Here is a 23,075-nt window from a genome sequence, read left to right as displayed (position 1 = left end):
TGGGACGTAATTGTGATTGTGGAAGCCGAGACTATGGAAAAGAAAATCTGGCCAGAGTCACTAGGTCTGACAGGTTGGGTACCAGGAGGACCTTCCATTTGATGAGCTCTGGGGACCATGCCCAGAGCAGCTGTTGCCCACTTTCTGGAACATGCCTGGCAGGGCAAGAGGGTGCAGGTAGAAAGGAAAACAAAGAAAAGTACCTCATCTGCCTCTTAAAACTGCCACCAGGGAATGATGTGGAAAGTGTTCTACTTTAAACTCACTTACCTGTGATAAGGGACTTGGGAATACCCATAGAAACAGGCAGAGTAGTGTGGTGGCTGAGGGCAGGGGCTCTCCAATCCGACTTTCAACACCCTCATTCTGATCCAGTACTTGAAATGTTAAGCAAGTTACTCGGCTTTTCTATCCCCCGGATTCTTCATCTATACAAATGAGGGTTGTAATAATACCTGCCTGTTAGGAAGATTGTGAGCATTATCTGAGGCAACCCTCAGAAATGCACTCAGCATAGCACCTTGCATATAATAAGTACTCAGCAAAAGCCAGATCCTATTATTGGCATTATTAAGTGAGAGAATATTCTTTGCAAAATGAGGGTGCATACCAAAAATGTAACACCTTCTTATTAAACTCCTGAAATATTTGCCTTATGTATGAGTATCAAGTACACCACTCAATAAAGCAATAGATTTGGGGTGTACATTCAAAATAGGCAGTAACTGTCTTATCTGGCCTACATTATTTTTTAAACCCCTTTGGCATTCATTCTCCATGGCATAGTTTTGTATATTAGCTTATATCATTTTTATCTTTTAATTATTTCATAAGTACAAAGATTTGGTTCCCAGTAACAGTTCATAGTAAAAGTTATGAGCTACATTTAACCTGCTGACAATAATTGGCACAGTACTGGGCACACAAAAGGTGGTGAATAATGTCTTCTTTATTGACTTGTTAATTGGACTTGACACTTTTAACATCTGCCCAGTAATTTTCAAAGCACTGTAATAAAGAACTTGGTCAAAAGGTGGATATAGAATTCTGAAGCCCATTCACTGAACCCTGGCTTCATTTAAACATAGACAATACTCTATCAAGGGGAAAACTTCCTATGCTTCTAAATTAGCCAGACCCAGCAGTAACTGCCTCTTGCTAAAAAGTGTTCTTTTATACCCCAAAGTAGAATGAAGATGGTAAAAGAGAATTTATTAGGGACTTCCCTGCAACACTTTTTATCTCAATGAAAATGTTGCTTCAATATAGACAGTTCTGACTGATATTTCTCATCATTCATGCATTCATTTATTCATTCATCAATTATTATGTACCAGGTAGTGTTGTAGTTCTAGAATGTGTCCAAATGAGCAAAAGTTGATCCTTGTTTTTGTATAATTTAAATTCTTGTATAAAGAGACAAATATTAAAAATACATGACGTGGGCCGGCGCCGCGGCTCACTAGGCTAATCCTCCGCCTAGCGGCGCCGGCACACCGGGTTCTAGTCCCGGTCGGGGCGCCGGATCCTGTCCCGGTTGCCCCTCTTCCAGGCCAGCCCTCTGCCGTGGCCAGGGAGTACAGTGGAGGATGGCCCAGGTGCTTGGGCCCTGCACCCCATGGGAGACCAGGAAAAGCACCTGGCTCCTGGCTCCTGGCTCCTGCCATCGGATCAGCGCGGTGCGCCGGCTGCAGCGCGCCGGCCGCGGCGGCCATTGGAGGGTGAACCAACGGCAAAAAGGAAGACCTTTCTCTCTGTCTCTCTCTCTCACTGTCCACTCTGCCTGTCAAAAAAAAAAAAAAAAAAAACATGACGTGGCCAGCGCTGCAGCTCACTAGGCTAATCCTCCACCTGTGGCGCCGGCACACCATATTCTAGTCCCAGTCGGGGCAGCAGATTCTGTCCCGGTCGCTCCTCTTCCTGTCCAGCTCTCTGCTGTGGCCCGAGAGTGCAGTGGAGGATGGCCCAAGTGCTTGGGCCCTGCACCTGCATGGGAGACCAGGAGAAGCACCTGGCTCCTAGCTTCAAATCAGCGCGCTGCGCCGGCCGCAGTGCACCAGCTGCAGCAGCCATTGAGGGGTGAACCAACGGCAAAGGAAGACCTTTCTCTCTGTCTCTCTTTCACTGTCCATTCTGCCTGTCAAAAAAAAGAAAAAGAAAAGAAAGAAAGAAAAATACATGATGTAGATAAGGTCATTTCAGACAGGAATAAATGCTGTGAGGAATATAAAACAGCAACACTAACACATGAAAGAAAGCAGCTACTTCAGCCTGAGATTAGGAACCAGCTTCTTGGAGGAGGTAGTCCTGAGCTGAGAATGAATAATGAGAAGGAGCCACCCATATAAACAACCGCTAGAATAGCAAGTGCCAGGGCCCTGGGGCAGGAAGGAGTCTGGCTTGTTCTAAGAGCAAGCATGAGACCAGTGTGACTAAACACATGAATGATGGCGAGAGTGACAGAGATGAAGTCAGATGGGTGATAGGGGACACTTTCCACTTTCTTTATAATGGGAAGCCATTTCAACATAGTAACAGGATCTAACGTGTGTTCCAAAGATCATCCTCACTGTGCTGTGGATCCTGAAAGGCCAGCACACAGGAAGTCACTTGGGGAGCCAAGTCTGAAGATGTTGCAGTGATCTAGGTGAAGAAGGTGGTGGCTTTCAACCAGGGCACTGGAGCAGGGGAGGGATCCCAAACCCAACTGGTTTATAGTGGCACAATTACAGTTGCTAGAAAGTTAATCCACAGATCGCAGAGAACAAAACTTGTTGAGTGAGAGACCTACCCATGTCACTTAAAAAATACTGTATTGTTGGTAAGTAAGTGAAAAATTAGGCAGAATCAACATCATTACTCCTTTGATTTGATTCTGTGTATCAGCACCACGCTGAGTGCCTTGTGTGTCTGTTTCTCATAGTACTGTGGGGTAAATGCTTTCATGATCTCCAGTTGACATATGAGGAAACTAGTACTTAGAGAACCTGGGTAGCTGGCCATGGTCATAGAGAGAGGAACTCCACAGTGATCCATCTGTCCCTGCTTTATGCTTTTGTACCACGTACTGCCTCACCCCTGGCAAGAATATGAGGTGGCCAGGGAAGCTGATTTCATGGATAGTATAACTCAAGCTGTAATCTAAATGACAATCCTTTTAAAAACAGAGTATTCAGCCTCTCTGTATAAATAACTGGATAAACAATACACATGTAGGACATCTAACATTAGAATCTGAAAGTAGGAGATAAAACTTCAGAAGTTACTTGTAGCTTTTTATATTATTACATGAAAAGCTTCCTATAAGACATAGTAAAAGACATTATGTTGCTTATAGTTCAAAACACTGGGTAGAAAGTCAAATCTTGACATTGATATGAGAATGAAAATATGATAAACATTTTTAAATAAAGGGACATTCTTAAGGAAGTATAAGAATAGTAGTGTATTTTAAGAACAAAACATTTCTTTCAAATGTAAATATACTTTTTTCACAAATAAAAAGAAATCACAAAATAGAATAAGGCTTTTATCTTTGTATTAGGATTCAGATAGACTCTGATGTTGAAAGATGATTAGAGTGGTTTATTGTCAAAGAAAACCAAGTCCAAATGATGGATCATCTGTAATTAAAATGTCAGAGCAGTAAATTGTGTTTTGTGACTCAAATCATGAGCCATGTGATTCATTCTTCCTTTTTCTTTTTCTCTAAACAAGTGCTACTAACTGGTTAAGATTTGCAAATCTTTAATTACTAATCTTGTGCCATAGATCTTTATGGAACTGACTTTTAAGTTTAAAAAAAAAAGTTTTTAATCTCAGCTGCAAAGCACAAGGGGAGATTAGAAATTGATTCAGTAGTCATCTTAAAAGGAGAAAAAATGGGCATGGGGAAGACATGCGCTACTCTTGGGATGATGAAAAGTCCCCATCACTGATGTTAATCACCTGTTTTGCTGACCGCTAGAAAAAGGAAAAGCCGAGTAGATTTTTTTTGTCTTTGCAATCAGCTTTTGTTTTTGTTACGCTTTTATTTGTGCAATTCAGTTACTTTTTCCTCTTTTTTTTTTGGTTCTTTGTTTGTTTTTCTTATTTCTCATCATCACTTCATATGGGCAGTGAAAATTCAGAGGAGCGACAGGCAACTTACCTGGGATTCCTGGGCCAGCAACCACTGCAGCCTTCATACCAACCACCACTGTAGCACGCACCACCCTGATCATTGCAGACCATCAGCCCTGACATTCCCGAAAGCGCCTCCTCCAAACAGCCCTCGTAATGTTCCAGGCTTTCTTTCTACCCTTTCATTTAAATTTGAGTCTTTTCACTCCATCCTTTTCATTACATCTTTGGCTTCACGGATGTTCTGTGCTTTTTGGGTAGTAGCAATGTATCATTTTCGACATCTCCTAACTCTTTTCTTTTCATCGGAAAGCATTTATCATTAGTAAAAGTTGTAAATGTTCTTAATGACTTAGATGTTCAGAAAATAACAATTCAGATTGTTATATACAGTGCAATGTTCTCAGATCCTCTGTGTCTGTGGAATCACTTAATGAAGTTCATGTCATGAAATAGCTATGAAAATGAGATGATGTGTATCTGATGCATTGAATTTTTGTTTATGGAGAAACTTGTATTAATGTTGTTTGTTTTTGTCTAAAGCAAAATTTACAGTCTCTCTGTGCTCCTAAGTGCTTCCGAGGATCCTGCTGCTCCTAGCATTTGTGAGATCCTGTATTGCTGCGATGCTAAAGCTCTGGCTCAGGGCCTCCAGGCTTCTCTCTGTCTGGTGGGGTGCCCACCAGCCACTGCTAGCACCATGTGGTCTTTCTGAATTGTTACTGGTTGACGAGTGTGGCAAGCTCACACCCACCTAGGAATGCTCTGTGCCAAGTCTTTGCTCTCTTACAGCAGCTTTGGTGTCTTCATCCTTCTCTCCTACCTCCATGAGTGCGTACAGCCTGAGTTCCCTGAACATGGGAACTTTACCTCGAAGCCTCTACTCTACCAGCCCACGTGGAACCATGATGAGGAGGAGACTCAAAAAGAAAGACTTCAAAAGCTCATGTAAGTGGAATGTTAGTCAGTGTCGTTTGGCCTGGAGAAAACATGTGGGTGTCTGAAATCTTTAAAACCTATAGTTGTCTTTTTTTTTTTTTTTTTTTTGGACAGGCAAGGTTAGTGAGAGAGAGAGACAGAGAGAAAGGTCTTCCTTTTTCTGTTGGTTCACCCTCCAAGTGGCCACCACGGCTGGCGCGTTGCGGCCAGCACGCTGCGCAGATCTGAAGCCAGGGGCCAGGTGCTTCCTCCTGGTCTCCCATGCAGGTGCAGGGCCCAAGGACCTAGACCATCCTCCACTGCACTCCCAGGCCACAGCAGAGAGCTGGACTGGAAGAGGAGCAACCGGGACAGAATCTGATGCCCCAACCGGGACTAGAACCCGGGGTGCCGGTGCCATAGGCGAAGGATTAGCCTAGTGAGCTGCAGCACTGGCCAAAAACCTATAGTCTTTGAAACCTATAGGAAGAGTGTTTGTTGGTGCCTGATTGGTCAGGAGATGCCAAGTGCTTGACAGCTCCATGCCAAAGACCATTGATATGATACCCCTTATGTATAGCATATTGATTACATTGAATATAGCTTCATACTGAATTTGTTCATACGCATTTAAGAATTTTTTCTAGCTCTTTTTTAAAAAATAATTCCTTAAGAGAGAGAGAGAGCTCCCATTCACTGGTTCACTCCCCAGATGCCCTCAATGGCAGGAGCTGAGAACTCAATCTAAGTTTTTCCACATGGTTGGCGGGAACCCATTACTTGAACCATCACCACTGCATGGAACCATTAAACCCAGGAGCTCCAATATAGGATGCAGGCATCTTGACCTGCTCCTCTTGTTCTATTGATGTCAAAAAAAAACTGAAGATGTGATTTTTTTTCCTTTAAGACTCTGTTATACTCAGGGTAGCTTTAGACATGAGACCTTGGTTCTTAGTTTCCTGTTCACTCTAAATCAATTTTGTAGAAATGATGCCATCCATTTGATAGAGGTAAGAATTCATGCATTTGTTTAATGTTTTTGTAAGTTTTATACTATATTATATTTCATGCTCCTTCCCTTAAAAGGCAGTAGGTTTGAACATTCTTTTTCAAAGTATATTGTGTTCCCCATGCTTCTGAAACTTTCCCCCATAACCCTACCAATTGAGAATCACTGCTCTTAGATATATTTATGTTACCCACTGCAGCCTTAGGAAGATTAGAATGTTTGTCTTCACAGCATATATCCTAAAGCCTAAGAATTTCAACCATGAGTCTTGTAAATAGGATCTTCTGAGGGAGCCAAGCGCAACACAATCCAGGCAAGGGTGGGATTATATAGTTGGCTACTTGCTTTGGGATAGTCAGTTGTATGTATAAAGATTAAAAATGGTGATTGAGTGTTTCAACAAATAGGAAACAGAAATCACTTCCCTCCCCCAAATTTTCCTTTTATGCTAAAGAGGGGACCATAATGATCAGAATCTCTTATCATCCTTACATAATTTTTTGGGGAAAGGCACCATTTCTACCTTTCCACCTGTATTCCTTCTGATAGCCATGATTATGATTCCTGGCAAGAAAAAGATGAGATCTCTTCTTGTGCTTACCGTGGGAATAAATATAAGGAACACTCTTAGATTACTGAAATACAACCAAGCCCATATACTTCCAAGGCTGCTATTGATGAGAGAATGCTCTTGAGAGAAGGAGCAGTTGGACTTGTTTACTCTACAGCTTGGTTGCCAGAGATTCATCTTTTTGAAGGATAGCTCATAAAACCCCAGTGCCAGTGTCACCTTTGAACACTAGCCATCACCTACCTGAGAAGAGGCATCTTCAAGTGACAGGAACCTGAAAGCTCCCTTTTAAAGAAAGGATAAGGCCTCCAGTGTGGACTTGCCTATCCTTTCAAACATACAGAGATTTTTTTTTTACCCTTAGTAGTATATGATGTGATAGTATATTTGAAATTAGGGAAATGAGAGATACAGTTTACTCAAAATGAGAACAAGTTGCTTCTAGAGTCCCATATATCTCTGAGCTAAACACTAGAGTGAACTCTTTACTCTTGGAAGAATTCTCTTGGAATAAACCATTTAAAGGCCACATAGTGATCTGGTTATGAGCCTAGACTCTGGAACCAGACTGCCTAAGTTCTCATCTCAGGTCATTATTTTCTACCTATGGGACCTTGAGCAAGTTTCTTAAGCTAAAAATAGGGATACTTATATACTTGAGTAGTTGTGAAAGTTCAGCTTGTGTGTGTATTTCAAAAGTTCATGGGATGAGCCGGCGCCGCAGCTCACTAGGCTAATCCTCCGCCTAGCGGCGCCGGCACACCGGGTTCTAGTCCCGGTCGGGGCTCCGGATTCTGTCCCGGTTGGGGCTCCGGATTCTGTCCCGGTTGCCCCTCTTCCAGGCCAGCCCTCTGCTGTGGCCAGGGAGTGCAGTGGAGGATGGCCCAGGTGCTTGGGCCCTGCACCCCATGGGAGACCAGGAAAAGCACCTGGCTCCTGGCTCCTGCCATCGGATCAGCGCGGTGCGCCGGCCGCAGCGCGCCGGCCGAGGCGGCCATTGGAGGGTGAACCAACGGCAAAAAGGAAGACCTTTCTCTCTGTCTCTCTCTCTCTCACTGTCCACTCTGCCTGTCAAAAAATTAAAAAAAAAAAAAAAAGTTCATGGGATGAAAATGGAATTAAAAGATATGGTTATTATGGTACAAAAAATTTGAAATTTATGTATAGCTTTTTCATAATACATGTTTTCCATGAACTTTTTGAAGACATCTTATAATGCTAGAACACCACCACCTCGGTCTCCAGTGGACAGGGACCAAATCACTTGAGCCATTATCTGCTGCTCTCACAGGATGCATTAGCAGGAAACTTGATGAGAAAGAGCATGTGGAATGATCCAGCACTCTGATATGGAATGCAGGCATCCCAAGCAGAAGATTACCCATTGTGCCACAATGCCTGGTCTGTGTGTAGAATATTTTATATATAATGACTTGGTGTGTAGTGCTCCTCACTGACAGAAACAGGCTCACAGCCCTCAGCAGGGAAGAGCAATTAAAATTAACTCCTAATGTTTGTAGTTCTGCTTCCAAGGCTAACCATTTGTTTGTGTTAGGTAAGACTTGCTGTGTTGATTAAGGCCATTAGTGAATACAAATGAATGATAATATGTTTGGTCCTCTCAGGTTGATATATTTACACATCTTGAATTTTGTAGTAGGAAACAAAGCTGAAGCTACACTGTCATGGAAACCCATTACCAACTCATAAATAGTCTTGAATAAGCACATTATTCTCCCACATAGTAAGAGTATATACAGAAACCTGGTTTAAGAAATTTCTAGCTGTTCATATTTGCTGTGGACTCTAGCCACTAGAGCACCATTGACCATATGATAGCAGAATGTTTATAAGTGTCTAAAGGATCATATATTTTATATTTAATCAAACAATAAGTCCAAAATGCTATGAACTTTTGTTCTTAACTCATAGACACCTGAAAAAATAATGATAGTATTCCAAATTCAGAGGGGAAAATGTTGAGGTTTTCTTTTGTTTATTGCTTAAGATTGGTGCAGTTACATTAGATATAGAGGTCGTCCCAAATAACATAATAAAAGTATTATTGCCACTCTCAATATGCCATGGCTTATTTCCACCACTTTATTTATGTCTTTATTCTGTGCACCATTTGCTGCCTGCTTTCTGACGCTTAGGTTTCTATAGCAACCAAGCCATTTGTATGGATGGTGAATCATGGCAAAAGTCACAAACGTAATAAAAAATCTCTTTGTTGTATTGGTGATAAGTTGAGGCCAGAGCTTACAAAACAGAAAATAAACCACGTGTTTTCAGAACAAAGTAAAGACAAGGCCAGAAAAGAATGAAATCTTCTCACACAAATATTAAAAAATTCTGTATCATTGACCAAAAGGAAAAACTACAGAAAGTTTGTAAAAACATGTTGCAAGGATTAAAATAGGAAGGTACCATATTTGCCCCACAAAGAGAAGGAGGGGTATACCAAGCACTTGGCTTTGGGGAGCATCACAAAGCCTAGAGAGCGCTGCAGAGCCTTGTCATAGAGGGAACCCCTTCATCCCCGCTCCTGGAAACTTACTGGCCTTTCCCCCACTGCCTGGTGGCCCCTTTTTCTGACACAGAGGCCAAGCCTCCTTCCAGAATCCTGCCATCTGCCTGTCATGGCCGCATGGCTGAGCAGTGGATCTGGCTAATTCCCCTGTTTTCTGCTTCCTGCTGCTGTGCACACAGCTAGCTTGGAGACCTCACCTGTTTCCAGTAACACTGAATTTCAGTAAAGAATAGACATTAGAACAAGTTTCCAAAAATGGTCTCTGCTTCTTTTGTCATCCTAACTTACTAATAGCAAGGGTGACATTGAAAAGAGCTAGAAGGAAGAAAATGAAAAACCATACAACTTTTACAGTCCCTTCCACAGACCCCTGGAAAAAGAATGAAGATACAGGCAGTTAATGGTAAGATTTTATAAGTGAGCAGGCAGAAAGATGTCAAAGGGGACAGCGCCTCATTTGGAGAAAGGAGCTGTTGGCCACTTCTACTGCCCCCCCCCAAACTGTGTCACATGACACACAATGTGTTGAGTCCACACAGCAGGTCAACTCTGGTGTGAAGCGTGTTAGTGAGACAAGTCTCAAATTGCAAGATCAAATCATAAAAAGACTGTATTAATAAATCTTTGAGATCCTTTGTTCCTTATGCTTTTTAAATGCTTCTCACATCTGAGAATAAACCTGCCAGCCTTCTCAATTAAGTAAACATTTGGCAGACTTTTTAACTTTTAGAGCCAAATAGCTGTCTGCTCCCTCTTCCCTTCTTTACACTGGGAAAGACAAAAATGGACAAAAGTAGTCATTCACTGCAAACCTAAACAGCTGTGAGCAGAACCCTCCAAGCATGAACGTGAACAGGCAGAGCACATGCAAATCCCAAACACAACCTTGACAACACAGCTGTTAGCAAGATTCAAGCATAGATTGTCAGCAATGCAGTCACCGCAGACTTAACCTTGAGTAGAAGTTGTCACACCACAAGCCAGAGCCAACAGCATGCAGCCTGTTGTCACTTGACTGCCTTGCAGGAGTATCTGCTACTACAGAGAGAATTTGACATACGATTTTTAAATTACAGGTTATAATTAAAAAATCACCTTTATTTTCTGTTGCTGGTTGATAATAACAACAAAGCTGGGTAATCAAACTCATTACTTTGTTTTCTTTTTTTCTCTTCTTTAATTGCTCTGTTTTCTTTTTTCAAGCTCACCTTTTTTCACTTCAAGAAACGTCAGTTGGTTTCACTTTTAGCTCATTATCTTCAAATCTACGATTTATCTTTTTTACGTATGGTAATAGTTTTTAAGGCTTTAATGTAAGTAATCATTTCAGGTTCAAATGAAACATTACTGTTTCAAAGAACAGACTCCAATATGTCAGAGGACTTTCAGAGTTCATTGTAAAATCCTAGATTATTTAATATAATCCTGTATTTATGTTGTAACTGATAACTTTATATAATTAGAAATTCAATGTTTGCTACATAAATTTATTATAAATCCTAAATTAAGTTTCCTAATACTTTATATCACCTCAGCTTGCCTCCAGATGGAGCTTATAAGTTTGATAATAACCATGATGAATTAGCACTTCTTTTTTCAGAATCTTCTAGAAAATGAAATTCTTCAACTCTCTCTTCTGTTCCAAAAACTTTATGAAGTCTTTTGTGTAGGTTTTCGCTGTGTATAATCTAATTCCACCTGTTACTATCAAACTGACCTGGCTCTTCTTGGTTCTTTCTTAGCAGACATAGTAAACAGATGACTTAATGGTTCAAAAACAGTTTTTAACTCCAGTTAAGTAGTCCAGAAATCTACAGATATGACATCTCAAATGGGAAAAGTATTAAAGTGAACCTATTGAAAGATTCATGAAGGTGTAAAGTATTGCTGTGAAAATCCAAAAAGCTTTGCTCAGACAGTGAGTGGAAGTAACCTCCTGAAGAGATGAGGCACTGGCATACACTCGGGTCTGCTGGGAATAACAGCGGGGGAGGAATGCAACACTCCAGATCCTCCCTGATGGCAAGCAGCATCTTCTGGTGGTTTTCTGACACTGGTAGCCAAAAGTATGATATAAAAAGCAATCAAAGCGTACTCACCGTCAGCAAAACCACCCCTGAAAATGTTATCTGAATTAGTGGTGGTGGTCCATATGTGACACAGATCTTGCAATTGTAGGCTGCCACCTATGAAAAGCTTAGGACTAGAAGTTGCCTTCTTCCTAACCCCCTCTTCAGGCTACTCTAACTTTAATCCAGCTGAGACAGAAAGAAGATGCTTCTCAAGGAAAAGGGATTTTTTTTTACTTATTCCTTCCACACTAATGATCTACCTTTCCTTCCCCTACCCCATCAGTTACAATGATCTACCATCTAGGAAAATGACTTCTAGTTCATTATGGTAGCTATGAGGTATCTACATGAAGTGTTGATTCCAAAAAGGAACATGTAGATGATATCTAAAGCTTAATTAATTCCTTATTTAATGCACATGTATTGAATGTGCCACACACTGGCATATCTGGTGTTAAAAGAGCTGGTCCTAGCTTATCAAGATATCAGTGTCAAGTAGAGAAGTAGTCATGTAAAAAAACAATAAATGCTAAAACAGGAATATGTGTTAGAAATGTGAAAAGGCTAGAAAATTGAGTATCTAATTTCACCCTAATGTTGTTAAGAGGACATCAAAGACTCAGGGCAAGGACTAAAGGGGCAGAGGGTTCAGTATGTACAAGACACCAAGTTATACAAACAGGACTGGGGGCATGGCTTAGAGGAACAAGAGACTGACTAGGCACAAGATGAACTCATTAAGGGCTTTTGTGTTCTGCTGGAATCAAAAAGTTTTTTCTATACAAATAGGAAGTCCCTGAAAAATTCTAAAGGGGGATGACCTTTGCATATTAGAAAGACCACTCTGGGTCAGCGCCGTGGCTCAATAGGCTAATCCTCCACCTAGTGGCGTCGGCACACTGGGTTCTAGTCCCGGTCGGGGCACCGGATTCTTTCCTGGTTGCCCTTCTTCCAGGACAGCTCTCTGCTGTGGCCCGGGAAGGCAGTGGAGGATGGCCCAAATGCTTGGGCCCTGCACCCCATGGGAGACCAGGAGAAGCACCTGGCTCCTGCCTTCGGATCAGCGCGGTGTGCCGGCCACAGCGCACCAGCCGTGGCGGCCATTGGAGGGTGACCCAATGGCAAAAGGAAGTCCTTTCTGTCTCTCACTATCCACTCTGCCTGTCAAAAAAAAACAAAAAACAAAAAACAAACCACCACTCTGGCAGCAAGTTGGCTGTTGCATAAGACAAAATGCAGAAATACTGGTTAGAGGTCTATAAAGTAATCTCTATTAGCAATGACGACATTTCATTTTCTAGAAGATTCTGAAAAAAATATATATAATATAAAATCTGTAAGCATTCATCATGATAGGACTCAGAAATATTTTATGCTAGAATAATTGAGTAAAAAATAGTGGAAATATAATTAAGATACTGAAACCAAGAAGGGAAAAGAGAATATATACAAGGTGTGTCTCAGTGGTCATCCTTAAAAGCCTTAGCAACTGATTGAATGTGAAATCACGAGGAGTTGTAAGTCAGAGGCTACTTTGAGATTTCAAGCCTGGAGGACTTGTCACAAGATGGTTCCAAAATTCACAAATTTAGTAGAGGCAATGAGAAAGGGAAGATGATTAATTTCATTTGAAAATGCAGAGTTCAAGAAGTCAATCAAATGTGTTTGTGGATGAGATAACCTGTCAAGTGAGGAGCTGGAGAGAAACTAGAAAGATAGATTTGAAAAAATATGGGGGACAGAGGCTTCAAAAAGTTTGCAGAAGATGAAAAGAAGATAAGTTCATTTAAGACTTTTTGAAATCTGTGCATTCTTTTTTATTACACATCTTTCATGAACTTTCTGAACTTCCTGTCATTTGGTCAGAGGTCATATCATGGACGTTTTGGAAGAGGATTAGGGGAAGTGTGGAAGTAGAAAATGCTTGACAGGGTTGACTTTGTTTTGAATGCAGATGAAGGCAAAAGAACGGGAAGAAACTGAAAAACAAGAAGCTGGGGCAAAGCTTCATGGAAACCTGGAGAGCAGCTTCAGAAAGAAATGGGTGGTCCCAACGCCAGTTGCTGCAGGGAAGTTAGAGGGGATGGGGACATTGTAGCAATCTGTAGGTCATAGATGAAATGTTTCTGCAAGAGTAAAGGGAAGAGCCAAATTTCAGAACATTTAGTTATCCACACAACTCTGTAGACAGAGGTCAGAAAGCTAATGCAATGAGTAGAAAAGTTTGAAACAGCAGCAAGAGAGTTTTTGGAGACACAAAAATCACTGAGGAGATGGAAAGGGATAGTATCAAAAACACTAAAAGGAGGAGTTAGCCTTGAAAAAGAAGAAAGCATACATTCTGAAGTGGGTAAAAAGGAAAGGGAGTGAACAGGTGATGATGCAGAGTAACTGAAGTTGAGAATGATGTTTTTCAAAGAATGGTTATAAATCATTGGATCTTTACAATCTTGAAGTAAAGTGTTAAAGTTTGACGGGTTGAAATTCTTGAGACAGATTCTGTAAGGAATCAAAGAGGATGCCAAAATATTATGCAACAAAGGATTCCAAGGCCCAATAGTAACTTTTTCCAGCACATTACCAAAGGGTGTCAAGTATTAGAGTCTTCCAAATCTCATGAGGTTTAAAAATATCTGATTACTAGCAGATGTATCATTGAAATACTAGGATTCCAGGTACAGTGTACAGGGAAATGATGCCAGTAAAAGGCAGTGTAGTTCCCAACTGCATCCCCAGGAATTCCATCTAAAGCCAGGAGAGGCCAGTGTAATGTCCCATTTCCACCTCAACTACGGTAGCTCTGTTTTTATTTGGACAACAAAGACATGCCTCAAATGCTTCTACTTGAAGGAAAAAAATCTGTTACTATTATTTGAAGGGCTGGTGTTGTGGCTTGATGGTTTAAGCTGCTGCCTATGAAGCCAGCATCCCATAAGGGCGCTGATTCAAGTCCTGGCTACCCCACTTCTGATCCAGCTCCCTGCTAATGCACCTGGGAAAGCAGTGGAAGCTGGCTCAAGTCCTTGGGCCACTGCACCAACCTGGGAGACCCATTTGAAGCTCCTGGCTTCTGGCTTCAACCTGGCCCAGCCCTGGCCATTGAAGCCATTTGTAGAGAGAATCAATGGATGAAAGACTTCCTTCTCTCTGTAACACTGCCATTCACATAAATTATATATATGTAAGTACATATATATAATATTATTTGAAAACCACGAGAAGACAAGTTAGAGGAAATAAGACTGTCAATCATAAAGAGGAAGAAACTAGGTTGTAGGGACTGGGAAAGGTGGTTAAGAAGGGGTTTGTGATGAAAAAAGTTGATTAAGAGATTGAAATCTTGGAGATCTTTCCCATTTGAAGGAAGTTGTTGTCCAGCTTGGGGCTCTGCTGGCAGAGAGCTGGAACAGGGTAGAATTGTTATGATTGCCATTGAGATTCTAAGAGAACCAGAAAGCCAGCACATTAAAAGGTTGTTACCATGATGTGAGGGAAAGGAGATGCTACAGGTTAGCAGAGGTAACTAAGAGTCAAATCTTGAAATTATCAAGGAAATAGGAGGAATTCTTTAAGTACAAAATTAAGGATTCGAAGGTGAGACAAAGAAGAAATGAGTATAGAATATGGAATTTAAAATAGGTGCTGCTTGAGAGGACAGCACTACATGCAGGGAGCAGTAATATGATAAACCTTTCTCTCTCCTTACCCCAAGTAGAGGGAATGAAAAAAAAAATAGCTTTGAGGTATCTGATGTCATTAGGTTTCAGTTAAAGTAGAGAGGACAGAAGACACTTTTGGAAGCAAGTAACCTTATATGGAGGACCCTGCAGGCAGAGAGCTCATGTACAGAGAGCACAGACGACCAGGTCCAGTAGGCAGGGCTGAGAGAGAGAAATCCCACAGCCCAATCATAAAGGGATGGATATAAAACGTATTTCTGCCTAGAGGCTTACATAAGTTTCAGAGAAGAGAAATGAATGAATTAGGAGACCTAGTGGGAAAGCTCAAGAGCAGAAGAGAACAAATTTAGGGTAGAAGGAATGGGCAGAGGTTAGATGACTCTATCCTGCCAATGCAATGCTAGAGAATGGATGAGGATCAGCATAGCTGCACCACCCCCAGGCTAGATTTAGTAATTTCTTCAAAGCTGAAGTTCGGGTTGTTTGGAGAAAATCAATGGAGCTCAAGTGCAGATGGCTACATCACATAGCCCAACTGCCTTTTTTCTAGATAGGATTCAAACACACAAAGTGATGAAATGACTTATCTCAAGGCCTCCCAGCTGGTGCTTAGTGATAGAGCCATGGTTGGAACCCATGTAGCTTGACTCCAAGACCATTCTTTTCCTACATCCCCACAACAGTCCCTGGTTTGATGGATTAGGAGATGGAGGAGGCTGCATTGTTATTATGATTTAAGTGTGACAAATATTGGGAGATTCATATATTTTGTTGAGCTCAGGCTACACTTTTTGATAAAAAGCCAAAATTTAACCTCCTGCCATTGCCAGAGAGCTTTTGCTCAGAGATACAATCTGTTTTGGAAATGCTGGAGTTACTGGCGTTTGCTCTAAACTAATGTCATTCTTTTTCATGTTTGCTCCTCTAGTGTCTTTAGCCTCTAGCACAGTGGGACTGGCTGGGCAGGTTGTCCACACAGAAACCACAGAAGTTGTGCTGACAGCAGATCCTGTCACAGGATTTGGAATCCAACTGCAGGGCAGTGTGTTTGCCACAGAGACTCTCTCTTCTCCACCTCTGATTTCCTATATTGAAGCTGACAGCCCAGCAGAGAGGTGAGATACTTTCTTTCACAGTATTTTTTTTCTGCTCTGCATTTATGATGCTGGCTATCTTTGAACGGCTAATAAATTATGGAGCAGTGCTCAATGCAGGAAATGCAATACATAATGAACTCTCTGCCCATTAAAACAGAATTTTATGTTTTTGATCGGGTTTAAGACAATAATAAGCATGGACACTTTTATCTAGAAGACTTTGTCCAACTGGGGACTAGAGGCTATATTAATTAAAAAGGAGAAAATCCATGAAAAAAATGTAAAGTTTAAACTTTAATCTCTTTGCCATATAGAAATGATTCATCATTACTATAAATTTTTTCAGATCATATTATAACAATACCATTGTTATGAATTATTAATTACCTCTCTGGGATAGTTTAAGATTCCCTTCTTCACAATTGTAACCTGAAAATCAACAAGAGTGCAAGACCTTGACATTTACCTAGTTTGATGCCCACAATGTTGAATCAATAAAAACAAATGCTTATGCTATTTTTCAAGAATCAAACAAGATAGATTTGGAATGCTCAACTTGAAAATTATTTATTCTATCTACAACCTCTAACATGTGATTCTAAATTAGATGTGGGGTGCTACAGATTGGAGACAGAGTGATGGCCATTAATGGAATTCCAACTGAAGACAGCACCTTTGAGGAAGCCAATCAGCTCCTCCGAGACTCTTCAGTCACGAGCAAGGTCACTCTGGAAATCGAGTTTGATGTTGCAGGTATAACGATAATCTTAAGTCAGTGACAGAGTCAGGAGTGGGCTGCATGTGAATTACATTGGTTGCGTGGCAGAGGGGAAACTATGTTTTTATATACTGAACGTGTTTTTGTTTAAGAGGTTTGGATGTCATTTTGATTTGAGTGTTCATTAAAATGTTATTTTGTGTTATTCATTAAAATGTCACCACAAGAACAACTGAAAATAAATGTGACAAATTGAATAAGTAATAGCCACTGTAGAGGTGATTTTTTTAAAAAAAAATCACATAGCCTTTATTCTTTCTGACTTTCTTTTATATGCTAGAGAAACCATATTCTTCAGTCACAGAGATGGGAAAAGTCTCTCTGACACTTCTCATTGCAAAAAAAAAAAAAATGGAAGTTCTGTAGGGAGCAATGAAAATTCATTAGTTGGATTTATACAATCCCAATAGGTAAGTATTTGCCCTTTAATGTTCAAGAGAAATTGCACCAGACATTTGTTAAAAAAAAATAACAAGGAAGATGTTATTCAAGAATGTTGCAATAGGGGTCAAGACTATTACCTTAGGGAAGAGAGATGGAACTCAATTCCAAATATAACCAGGACAGGTAAGAATTTATATATAGCATTTAGAGAGGTCAGGGCATCATTAGATGAAAAACTACCAAGAGAAACTTGGTTAGATATCAAGGTTGGGAGAATTCTAGCTAAATTGGCTCAGAATGATTCTTGTCAAAACTCCCAGGCACAGGGCTTGGGCAAGGAAAAAGCCTAATTAATCAAGAAGTAGTCTTGGAGAAGCCTAACTGAAGTTTGGTCATGGAGTGAGTTCTAGTCAGTAGCAGGCAGGCATGTGGAGCTAAGAAAGTTGTCTTCTTGCAGTGAAATGTTACCTCACAGAATCAAGAACCTCTCCTAGTCAGTAAAAATAGGTTTTGGGACTCAGGAATCACATTATTCCAACAAATATTTGCTTAGTATTTACAAAGCTAGTCCACAAAGTTTGTGGAAAAGTGGAGTTAAAGGATAATCGTATTTCAGTGCAGTGATTGTGAATGCCATGCAGAGTATTTTCACAATATGCATTTCCATGAACCTTTGGAAGAACCTTCATACTATGTTACAGTTACTCCACAAGACTGACAAACAAACCATGCCTACCTGAAGCTTATTACAGCATAGAAAGTTAGAGGATAGAAGGTTACAGAATGACTGTGAGGTAAGGGGAGGGTAATAGGATAGTTCTTTACAGAGATGACATTTGAACAGAGATGGTAATATTGAAATGGAGCCATCCATATGAGGTTCTAGAAAGAGAACACTTTAGTATAAAAACCCTGAGCCAGAATAATAACCACAGTGGAGAAACAACAAAAAGAGCTCTTGCTGGAGCATGGTAGGGAACTGGGGGTTGGAATTGGAATTGGAGATGAGGTTAGAGAGATTCAAAGGGGCCTGTTAATTCAATGTCCTGTTAAGGCATTTAGATTATTATATTACGGGGTGATGGAACCATAGAGTGTTTTCCACAGGGGAGTGAATGATGATTGTTTTCAGAGAGTGCCTTGTGAAATGGGGCAAAATAGCAGAAGCAGAAAAAGCAGAAGATTGCTGCAGCTGGATGGAAAATAAAGGATGGTGGCTTGACAAAGTGGCAGTGCTAGAGGTGACAGAGAATGAGATTTAGGGTGTGGCTTGAGACAAGACTAATAGCACTTGCTTATGGATTAGATATGGAAGATATGGGCAAGGGAAAATCATGGCTGACTCCTGAGGTGTGGGGGGTGAGCAGATGGGTAGACAGCAATATCTTTAACTCACAAGAAGACTAGAAAAGCAGAAATGTAGGGATAGTAGAAGGATTTCTATTTTGGACATGAGCTAGAAAATTTACTTCCAGTATTAGAGAAAAGAGACAAGCAAATCCATTGCTTAATTCAAAAGACAATTATAGTGCACTGGTTACTAAGTGCTAGGCACTGTGCTTTGTTCAGATCACTAAAGAAGAAATAGAAAAGATCAGTATTCTCAAGGAGCTCAGAGCTGATTAGACAAGAAGAACTGCTGAAAGATGAGCATAGACTTGCTGAAGTAGTGTTGCTACTGGAATGCAGAAGGGGGTTCCCAGGAGAGTATAAGCAACACTTCCTGAAGCCTGGGATTGGGAGCTTAACTAGAAAACAAGACCAAGGAGTAATCAATACATCAATGATTATGAAAGTCATTGGAAAAAACGAAGACAACTTAGGAAAGAGTGGCAATAAGGAGGAGGCCAAGAAGGGGACTTGCCTGAAGAAAAGATGCTAGCTACAAAGGTAAAGAAGACTCAGTAGAAGTGGGAGGAGGGGGCAGCATTATGGCACAGAATGTTAAGCCCCTGCCTGTGACACCAGCATCCCATATCAGAGCACTGATTAGAATGGCTGTTCCAATTCCGATATCATTCCATCCTAATGTTCCTGGAAAAACAGCAAGAGATGGCCAAGTAATTGGGCCCCTGTCACCTATGTGGGAGATTCAGATGGAGTTCCTGTCTCCTGGCTTCTACCAGGCCCAGCCCTGCCCATTGCAGACATCTGGGGAGTGCAAGAAATCGATGAACGTCACCATGGTCTGCTGTTTTCAGAACTTCTACTGCATTTAGTTATATACACTTTGCTCTATTTTATATTACCTATCTTCAAATCTGTAGTTCTCAACCAGGGTCAATTTGGCCTCCAGGGGACATTTGCCAAGGTCAAGAAATTTAGTTGTAGAGTTAGGAGATGGAACAACAGAAATGGGGATTTAAAGTTCAGAGTGTGTTGCTTTGTTTTGTTGTTTGGTTTTGTTAATGTTGGAGAATCTTACCATGTTTGGGACTTGAAATGAAGAAGAGAAGATAACATTGCTGGGATCAGGCACCCAAAGGAACAATACGGGGAGGTTCTCTAGAACGTACACAACTAGTCTAGGACAGATTCTTATGGATTCAAGGAAAGGATGTGAGAATGTAAATGTATATTTAGCTGTGTGGTTCATAGGAGAGCTGTAAAGAAAGAGTGGAAAAGTCAGCACCTTGGGGAGGTAAAAGAATGATGGTTGAGAATAGCAAATGAGAGGAATGAGAAAACCAACTGAAGCATGTAAAGGAATTTTGAAGCTAAGGGGTGAACCACGCAGAGTCTGGTTTAGAGAATTCAACCTCTATGGTGAAGTAGGTTTATTTTTGTACTGATCAAGAGCAGAGAACATAGAGGGTTGAACCAGAGACTCCCAGTTAAAGTTCAACAGAAAAACTTGAGTTGAAGAAGTTCAAATTGTTGCTAGGAGAACAGACGGATAATTATAATAGCATAAAAGTTATCACAGTAATATTTATCAAGTACTTATGCTGTGGCCTGTGTGTGTACTACATCATTTAATCCATAAAACAATTATAGAAGAAGTGATTATTTAAAAAAAAAAAAGATTTATTTATTTATTTGAAAGGCAGAGTTACAGAGAGGCAGGAAGAGAGAGACGTCTTCCATCTACTGGTTGACTCCCCAAGTGGCCGCAACAGCTGGAGCTGTGTTGATCTGAAGCCAGGAACCAGGAGCTTCTTCCAGGTTTCCCACATGGGTGCAGGTGCCCAAGGACTTGGGCCATCTTCTGCTGATTTCCCAGGCCATAGCAGAGAGCTGGATCAGAAGTGGAGCAGTGGGAACTTGAACCAACATCCATATTGGGTGCCAGCACTGCAGGCAGCAGCTTTATAGGCTACACCACAGCACCGGCCTCAGAACTGACTATTTTCATGTCCTCAGAAAATGGAGGCACACATAGTGAATGGTAGGACTGGAATTTTAACCTAGGCAAGCTGACTCCCAAAGCCATACCCTAACTACCATTTAGCATTGCCTGTGTTTGGAAGACTCTCAGTTGGTGATTGATGGGAATCAATAAAGAATCATCTAGTAGACTGAGAGGAAGGGAGGGCTTAAGAAATTCTATAGGTTTTCAGGAAGAAAACTGGGTACAGTGAGAGAAAGGAGGTAAGAGAGCTAATGGCTAGGAGATTGAAGTCAAAGCATCATATTAAAGTTTGAAGTTTCAGAAAAGGTTAAGTAAAGCTCAGGGTAATGAGTTGCCTGAGTGGGAGAAAGGTAAAAGCCATTCAACCAGGGGAAATCTGGGAATTGAGAATGCAGAGAGAGAAGGACCATCCCCATAGTGAAATTTCTCAGAAGGATGGGATAAAATTATGTGAAAATATTTAAAAGTTACTTTCATTAGGAATTGGGATAACAGGGCTTAGAATGAAGAGGAAGTATGAAATACTGCATTTGACATGCTAAGCACAATGCCATCAGAGGATCTGAGCAGTAGCTCTGTCCTCTGCATCCTGGACAGCTCTTCTCTGATATGTTTGGTGGTTTGCTCCCTTCATTTAGGTCTTTGCTCAAATTGCATTTGCTCTGAGAAGACTTCCCTGACCCTCCATCATTTTGTACCCTCTTACCCCAGTTTATAGCTCTTCTCAGCCCTTCTTGAGCTCTGATTATTATGTTGTAGGTTTATTTGTTTACTTTCTTCTCCAATACAAAAGCCTGTGATGTCACAGACTTTGTACCTTTAGCTCACAAAAAGCCCCTTAGCACCCAAAAATAGTGCTTGGAATACAAGAGGCTGTCCTGTCTGACTTGGTGAAGAATGGAAGGAAGGAAGGAAGGAAGGAAGGAAGGAAGGAAGGAAGGGAGGGAGGGAGGGAGGGAGGAAGGGAGGATGAGAGGATGGGAGGATGGGAGGATGGGAGGATGGGAGGATGGGAGGGAGGATGGGAGGGAGGGAGGGAGGGAGGATGGGAGGATGGGAATTGGCTCTCCTGAAGGACTGGTATCAGAAACTTTAGTCTGCAGCAAGAACCAATATGGTTCCTGCTTTCTTCGGAGGCTTTTGGTCTCTCAGTGCTGTTGCTTTGTGCAAAAATTCTGTTTGTCTCTGTAGGCAAACTTTCTCTGACTTTTTATTGTATGTGGTCGCTGCTCCATCATTGCTAAAATGAAAGGAAGCAAGAATGTGATTGTCCCACATTAGATTTTGTAGCCTCCCAGTCATAAATCAAGTAGAAGGATCCTGTAAGAATCAGCCAAATGATAGTGACGGTGTAGTTTTCAGAGAAGGCTGTCCAGTGGTCCCAGAGTCTGCTTACTACAATGACAGAACATTGTTGGTGAAAGGATCCTTATAATCCAATACCTTAATTTATTTATGAATGGGGGAACTGAGGCTTAGGTGGGGAAACTCAAGGTCTTATAGACCCTGGGTCTGTTGACTTGCAGTCTGTCTTTTCCATATCCTTTCACACTACCTCTCCACACAGATGTTAAGAGTTACCGGCATGAAATAATTGTGGTAGGAGTTCTAAGCTACTGCCCTGCGACAGTAGCTTAGAACTGTTGCCAGGGATATGAGCCAGCACAATTTTTCTTTCTCCACAAGCAATGTCTGCATAGTTACTTGTGATATAAATTCATTTCTGTTTTATGTGTATCTTTGAAATTTGTTCATTGTTTAAGGCATACTTAATTTACATGCATATTTTACTATTCATTGATTGAGTATTTTAATTAAGCTTAAGCTCCTAAAAAATAGGAACAATATCTGTTAAACCCACTTTGATACTCAATGTACTTAATAAGGGACAGGAGAAAAAGAGCTCAAGATCATCTCCCCCTGCCCTTGTCTGTTGCAGAAAGCAACCCAGTGCAGAGGGATAGAAATGATCAACAGTAGAGCAAAAAAATATGTTCCCATCTGTTGTTACCTCCTTCCTTGCTCATGGCAGACATCACCAATTGGAATCTGCATTCTCCTGATCAATCTAGACATAGCATCAGAATCCTTGATAAAAACACCCTAGTTAGATTGATCTTGATCTAATGGAATCTATTGGAAATGTTAGATCAGCAAAACCTTGTTCAGCCAATCAGGAACTTGGGACATTAAAAGGGTATCTCTGGGCTGGCGCTGTGGCTCACTAGGCTAATCCTCCGCCTTGCGGCGCCAGCACACTGGGTTCTAGTCCCGGTTGCCCTTCTTCCAGGCCAGCTCTCTCCCGTGGCCCGGGAGTGCAGTGGAGGATGGCCCAAGTCCTTGGGCCCTGCACCCCACAGGAGACCAGGATAAGCACCTGGCTCCTGCCATCGGATCAGCGTGGTGCGCCGGCCACAGCGCGCTGGCCGTGGCGGCCATTGGAGGGTGAACCAACGGCAAAAGGAAGACCTTTCTCTCTGTCTCTCTCTCTCACTATCCACTCTGCCTGTCAAAAAAAAAAAGGGTATCTCTGGATGTGACCCATCCTTCTAAATT

General features: G+C 41.3%; 1 protein-coding gene across 14 annotated transcripts in view; it reads left to right on the top strand.

Annotated features, from left to right (window-relative positions):
* Nucleotides 1–23,075, top strand: part of GRIP1 (glutamate receptor interacting protein 1) — a 737,425-nt gene that overhangs the window by 635,392 nt on the left and 78,958 nt on the right. For 6 of the 14 annotated variants that reach the window (XM_051846415.3, XM_051846410.3, XM_051846409.3 and 3 more), the window contains 4 exons: nt 4,120–4,275; nt 4,915–5,070; nt 15,837–16,023; nt 16,613–16,758. In XM_051846415.3, the coding sequence (XP_051702375.3) occupies nt 4,120–4,275; nt 4,915–5,070; nt 15,837–16,023; nt 16,613–16,758 (645 nt within the window). The remainder of the gene's footprint in view (nt 1–4,119; nt 4,276–4,914; nt 5,071–15,836; nt 16,024–16,612; nt 16,759–23,075) is intronic. The other 8 variants (XM_051846414.3, XM_051846418.3, XM_089308644.1 and 5 more) reach the window with 3 other exon arrangements.

The sequence above is a fragment of the Oryctolagus cuniculus genome, chromosome 11 (assembly GCF_051225735.1).
Source record: "Oryctolagus cuniculus isolate XC-2025 breed Fujian yellow rabbit chromosome 11, ASM5122573v1, whole genome shotgun sequence".
In the NCBI taxonomy this organism is placed as follows: Eukaryota; Metazoa; Chordata; class Mammalia; order Lagomorpha; family Leporidae; genus Oryctolagus; species Oryctolagus cuniculus.
Note: the sequence above shows the minus strand (reverse complement) of the source record. Positions and strands in the feature narration are given on the sequence as shown.